The following is a 7107-nucleotide window of genomic DNA, read 5'->3' on the forward strand; positions in this document are numbered from 1 at the left end:
TCGTATAATAATATGTGCGTATGTGAAATATCACGTTTCGCATTTTCGTCCGAAAGGTCATTGCGGACCGCGTGCGCATGCATGCTTATACGTATATATACGAAGTGCATACCTTTTAAAAATTTGGTTTCCGTTCGGGAATCTTGCCAAAAAAAAAATAAAAAATAAAAAATCGACAGATCAAATACTTTAGGTGTACCAGAGATTCCCGTACCCGAAATAGAAAACGAATTGCACTGCACTTTGGTCGACCGATAGACCGGCAAAATTCTTTCTATTTTTTCCGTTCTTTCACCCGTTTAGGAAACGGCGGAGAGTATATCGCACTATATACGTATTCGCACAACGACGATCGCTTCACCGAACGAGGAATGAATGAGACTTATTTTTAAAACCATTGTTTAAAATGTACTTACGATTTTGCCGTAATCCCTCGTTTCAATCATCTCTTTGTTCCTTTTAAATTGAACGTATCTTCTTCACAGCATAAGAGAGAGAGAAAAAAAGAAATTAGGTACACGCTCGTTTAAAATAGAATCGTTGACGCGCGTCGCGTCATCTTGGGTGTTCCGACGAGCATTTTTTAATTTTTTTATTATACTGCCTGCTCCACTACTATTAATACATTATAATATATATGTATGTGTGTATGAGTATGATAGGTACCTAAATAATAATGTACAACGCCTGCAAGCAGATGCTAATTATTGAAACATCAGGAATGACATTTTATTTAAAGCGCACGGTCTGTATGTTGACAGCACCTGAAACTGCATTACTATACTGAAGTCAATTATTAAACACTAAATAATTTACCACTGCAAAGATAAGTATCCCGTCGAGTATAATTAGAGTTCGCATATATAGGTGAAAATTGGTAGAAATTTAAACCACGCGTCTACCCTTTCCGCAACCGCCGCACCATTGAACTATGAATTATCACTTAATTGCTAACTTATAGTTTATAGTTTATACCGTTGTATTAAAATAAATAACTAGCTCTAATACAAATTGAGAGTATACGTCTTATAAATATAATATTTTATACGAGTAAATTATAATTATGTTATATAAAGATTATGATTTATGGATGAATATAATAATAATAATAATAAGCATAAGCATAGGTACTATACCTATTTACCTGCTATACGTATATATGTTGTCGAACCATTACCAATTGAATAGACTATTTGTATAACCATCATGCGCTGATTTTTACGTGTAAAATAAAATAACCATTTTAAAAATACACCTACGATTAAAATAATGGTTGACTATTGTTGTATATAATATAAAATACTGCTGCAGTATAATAATATATGTAATACTTACCTATCTATTATATATTTTATGGTAAATGTAAAATTAAATTTGTTTCTGATGTTTGTATTTTAAGTAGTTAATCTCGGAATTTATTAACTGTTATTGAACTTACATAGACCGACACACTTGAAAAAAAAAATCAAAAACTGAACTTTAAACTTTAAGTCAACATAAGTTTCTAAAGATTTTACTTTTATTTTAATATCAATTCTTCATGGCTCAAGAGTAAAATAATTAATTGGTGACTTCAATTATGTTTATAATAATTACGTTATTTGTATACGAGTTTGTTATAGATTACCTACGTCCTACGTTGTATTAATTAACAAAAAATGTTTTTTGAAATTTATTACACCATTTGGCAAAATGCACCACCAGTGACCACTAACCAGTCACCAGTCACCAGTATACCATTAGTACCATAGGTTAGGTTAAGTTAGTTTCAAGTTTTTTTATAAATTATTAATGTTGATAATTCTTAATCTAATTTTTTTCGCTTATCCATAAACTATTAGGTATGTTCCATCTTTTAAAATACCGAGAATTACACACTATTACACTAACCGATTTCCTCTCAATCGGCTAAAATCATTATTCCACAGACATGACTGACTGACGACTAGACTCAAATTCAGCTTACAACCTTCATTCTTTAAGTACCTACCTAGATGGCTACATGCCTACATGTAATCTTTACCAAGCGTGTGATAGTGAATATTGTTAAAAAGTTTTAGAACATTAAAATAGTAAAGATAACCACTGAAGATTGAAAAAAAAATTTTAATAGAATATTTCTAATTAGTAATAAATATATTTTAAAATAAATAAATTAAATATGCAATAAATTATTGTTTGTTGCATATTATTTTTATTTTTTTACCAGCAGTATACGAGTCATTTCGGATTGACCGTTTATTTTAAGAACCTATAATGTCGAAACAGTATCTTTGGAATGTGTACTGAGTACCGGTGTCAATCGTATACAATGTATCTTAGAGTACCTACACATCTGTGTACTGTATCTTTGCTTTGCCATTGGCACTTTGTAAACCTTATACTTGATACAGGTATCTACACTGCAGGTACATTTGCCAATAGTACACTGTACATCACTTTGAAAAACACGGTGCACGGTCAGTGAGCCTGAAACGATCGGCGACACTAGCGTCACTAAACACGCTACAAAAAAATAATAATCAGCATCACGCGCAAGTGGTCAAACCTCACGATGAACAATGTGTCAATGTCCGACTGCAAACTCTAAAACACTGGCAGAAAAAGAAACGATAAAAGTCGAAGCTTGTTTCGAGCTTTCCCAGCGGGAACATCAGCCCAAGAGCGATGACGGCAGATTGGGTTCGACTGTTGTTAGTCTGCGTACACCAAACGGCTTATAGGTAGGTACTCGTGATGTAAACAATACGTTATGGTGTGGTCGCAAAGGTCCGGATCCGGTTCGAGCCTGCACAGCACTAAATTGTAAGCACATAATTTGCTTATCCGCATTGTGTTATATTTTAATATTGTCTTTAAATAATTTAAATATGTATTACTATACAGTAGGTACGTCAGTACATATACGGTGTATGTCACGTGCCTACCTCAATAACGATCTAATTGTTAAAAAATTCGGATCATATCTCGTTATGGGTTTAATAGTTCATCATGAGTTTACTCTATCATACCAAAGTAGTAGGTATAGATGCATAAAGTATAGAATTTTCGTCTCGTCAATGACGTCGACCACCGGGTTGCAAAGCTATATAAGAGGGCGCGAAACAGATCTGCCATCGTCCATGTCATGGGTCCATACTTCCATGAGTTGGCAGTGTGAACCAAATTTAATTTTTTATGTGTACGAGACACAAATCAAGATGTATATCTTAATTCACGGTATAAGAGAAAGACGTTAGGAATAGGTTTTAGTTAGTGTGTGTGATTCGACAAAGTGACGTTCAATATAGACGCTCAAATATTGAAATCTGAGGTCTGGCTATAAATAACTTTTTCCATTTTTACCTTTAATTTTAATAATAAGTCAATAAATTCACTTTAATATTAAAACTATTAGCTAGGTACCTATTAATGTAACAACACAAAATTAGGTTAGGTATAAATTTACAATGTATAGTACCTATTTACTAATTCCTATTTTTATGCGACTGTGACGTATTATATACTTAGTAAATACTGAACACTAAATAATATGAGTCGTGGAGTCGTCCATATTTACAGCTCTCCACGTTTAAACATAATAATTTAAATTATTACTCTTGTATAGTTTTATGAGGTATTTTTCATACAATTTTTTTTGGATGCATCACAAATTCACATTTTGATCAGTGGAACTATATTCAACCATGCCAGGCGTAGAAACTAGAAGGGTAGAATATTATATTTAGGTACCCACCAAGGTGAACATAATATAAAATATACACGTTGATACCTATCAATATTGTAGCACGGATACACAGGCACAGCCGTACAGACTTGACTTCTTGACACTTTAATCCACGGTCTTAGAAGTATAGCCTATAATGAAAATATTATTGTAAATATCAGATAATAATAATATCATGCCATGTTTATGATGTTATCAGCTCATCGTGTTGTGATAATAGTATATTATTGTGATAATGGTTGAAGTTTGAACCGTGATAATGGCAACTGGCAACGAGTTCGGGATTCATCGAAGACATCGCGTGTCTGAAGAGTGAAGATAGGTAATATTTTAAACGTCGGATTTTCCGTCCTGCGGAATCGCTCGATCCGGACGCGAGTATTGCGTGTGTAACGATTCCAGCCGCTTCGCGAAAATCGGGCACTTCCGGTCACCCGTCGTTAAATTGTCGAAGGACCTGCCAAACGGTTCCTGCCGACAAGACTCTGTTACTTTTTCCACACGTGATTCCTTGGCGGACTTCAAGACATGTCGGCCCAGTGCTCGAAAACGGCGTGGCTGTCGTCGAAACTCAAACAATTCGCACTAGACGAGGAGATCTATTTGAACTACATCGAAAGCGTGTTGGACGGCGAAGAAGATCGATGCGAAAAAATCAGCGCACTGGAGGCGATTCTTGGAGAAGTATTGGTAAGCATCGTACCGTACGGTATGAGGGGCTATCGGCCGATATGCGTTTTGTCACCTAACTATAAAATATAATAATATGCTTATAGTGTACGGTCTACCGATTTGTTTGTGTTATACTATAACTGGGATGTCTGCATTGTTATGATTATCGTATATTCGTAGTATGTACCTGTTTGTTATTTTAAACCACTTTATACTTTCATTTTTATACCTTCCAAGTCCCAGTGTTAATGTTATTAAATCAGTGCTATTAGTTTTGTAACAACATTTTGTCTGATTTAGTGTTGCGTCGTAGTAAGTTAATTTAAATTCCGGCTTGTATCCTAGTAAATTATAACCATACTTTTTAAAATGCAAGTAAAATAATTTCATAGTATCTACCTGTATATAGAGGCTAGGCACTTATTGATAATAATTGTATAAATGATTTTGATTTTTCATCTATAAAATCATAATAACATTTATATTGTGGATTGTATACTTAACTTGTTTATGTAGGTTAACCGAGTTTGACAAAACAACATTTTCATTCTAAATATGTAAACAAAAAATTATATAAACAATATGAATCAAACGTAATCTTATTATTTTATTCCACAGAGTGAGAATGAAGTGAAAACCCAATGCATGGAAATAATAGAAATGTATGACTCACAAAACGACAGTGGCGCTAGTGAAATCAAAACATCCATAGAAGACACCGAAGAGGCTTTAGTTAAATTGTTAGAAAACAATATAAGAACCGTTGTGACGGTTCCAAATAAAACCAATAAACTGAACTCGGATGATGAAGATTCAGATTTAGTTAAAATTAGAAAAAATATTTTAAGTCAATATGCACAGGTATGTCATGATTAGAGAGTTTTAGGTTTTTTTCATATCATTAATTAGCATATGCTTTTTTATAAGATTGAAAAATGTAAACAATTTTTTGAGGTTTTACAATTTACTAAAAAAAATTTTCTTTAATAATTTCTAGAGTTAATTCTTAATCATACCTTGGAATATTTTGTAAATTATTGAAAAATACTTAAACATTTAAATTATTAAACAACTTGTACACTTTTTTATCATTACATAAATAGGTAGGTACCTACCAATAAAATAATATATATATATTTTTTATTTATAGTACAATGAATTTATGTTTTATTTTTTTAATTATCAATGGTTTTTAATGTTATGAATATTTCTAAAATTTTCAAGAAAAAGTCATCAATAATCAGTGTACATTTTCAAAAATTTGCATGTATTAATTCTACATACTTTTTTCACCATTTAAGAGTTTACAAGGAGATGTGTATGTTTTTTGGGGGGGAATAGTATTATAATATTTCAAATTTTGTCTCCTTAAGAATCCCGACTCTTGTCATAACTATTGAATCGACAATATTTTCAGACCTATAGCTTAAAATTATGAAATGTGTATAAATTATTATGAATTAATTTGTTTGTTTTAGAAAGAAGCAAATTCAGAAGAAGAAGAAAGTGACGATTTAGACATAGAACATAATACTAATGCTAGTTCTGTATTAGCTTTAAAAAAAGAACAGAGAGAAAGAGCTAAAGAACAGAGTTTACGGAAAAAGGAAAAAGACAAAGAAGACAGGTAAAATATTATAGTAAATTTATATTTCATCATTATAAATATATGAAATTATAGTAGTGCTTATTTGAACTCATTCCAGTTAATAAAAATTTTATATAGAGTTGATAATTATATTTTATGATTATCATCACTAAAAACAAAAATATGTTAATTTCAATTGAAATTTCATTTTACTTACAGAGAAAAACAAAAACAATTGGCACAAGAAAGGAAAGATGCTAAAAAGAAAAAAGCTCAAAAAGTCGAGAGAAAGCGTTGAAATTCTATAACAACAAGGTTTCTGTGCAGTTTGACAAGTGTTTTTTCGACTTATCTATTATTAGAATTTAGTTGACATCCAATGTTGGCAACAATCGTCTCACATTTTGAAATATTTATCAACTTGTATATTATGTTTGATTGTTTGAAACAAAAATGATAATATGCATGTTGTACAAAGACTGTATTTTAAAAACATTAACACCCAACTTATAGAGCTTTATATTCATAAAATGATTATAATGAATAGTTAAGAATTAATTGTATTTTTGTGGTTGTAATTAATGTTAAATTCTACTAACATTCGGTCCAATACTGACATAAATAAAATTATGTATGAATAAATAATAACTATTAAAGTTCAAGTTCCTTTTTAATGGTTGACATTTTTTATAACTAATTCCTGTTTCAAATTCATATGGGTAGGTAACTTAATGTAAAAAAGATAAGTTGCAGCAGTAAGACTGGCTCCAGCCTGTTAAAGAAAAAGAAGTACCCAAAGTCAAAAGTGATAGAAGTTGGTTAACTTTTACACATAATAAATTTGTTATGGCCGTTTTTCAAGAATGGAGTATGATTAGTTATCCAGTTTAACACAGTAAGCCATACTTTATTTTAGCAGATTTTGGAATAAATATTCTAACTTGTTAGACCAGTAATTAATCTACCTGATTTTGACTTTAGTAACCAAATCAAAAAAAATATTTTTTATCAAATAAGTTTTATTGCTAACATCTAAACATATTATATTTCAATTAAATTTTTAAGATAAATTATTATTGATTTTTGTTACCAAATGGTTAACATAGTACCTACTTAAAAA

General features: G+C 31.1%; 1 protein-coding gene across 1 annotated transcript; it reads left to right on the plus strand.

Annotated features, from left to right (window-relative positions):
- The first annotated feature begins 3985 nt into the window (after nucleotides 1–3985).
- LOC114119157 (coiled-coil domain-containing protein 43) lies at nucleotides 3986–6661 on the plus strand. Its single transcript, XM_027980645.2, has 4 exons — nucleotides 3986–4417; nucleotides 5018–5260; nucleotides 5878–6026; nucleotides 6207–6661. The coding sequence occupies exons 1-4, from the start codon at nucleotides 4256–4258 to the stop codon at nucleotides 6283–6285; spliced, it is 633 nt and encodes a 210-aa protein (XP_027836446.2). The 5' UTR covers nucleotides 3986–4255; the 3' UTR covers nucleotides 6286–6661.
- Nucleotides 6662–7107: the final 446 nt, after the last annotated feature.

This window comes from Aphis gossypii, chromosome 1, assembly GCF_020184175.1.
Source record: "Aphis gossypii isolate Hap1 chromosome 1, ASM2018417v2, whole genome shotgun sequence".
NCBI lineage: Eukaryota > Metazoa > Arthropoda > Insecta > Hemiptera > Aphididae > Aphis > Aphis gossypii.

Coding starts and splice junctions, on each gene's coding strand:
- LOC114119157 (XM_027980645.2), top strand. CDS start 4,256: ATGTCGGCCCAGTGCTCGAAAACGGCGTGGCTGTCGTCGAAACTCAAA. Junction 4,418..5,017: donor CGATTCTTGGAGAAGTATTG/GTAAGCATCGTA, acceptor TTTATTCCACAG/AGTGAGAATGAAGTGAAAAC. Junction 6,027..6,206: donor GAAAAAGACAAAGAAGACAG/GTAAAATATTAT, acceptor TTTTACTTACAG/AGAAAAACAAAAACAATTGG.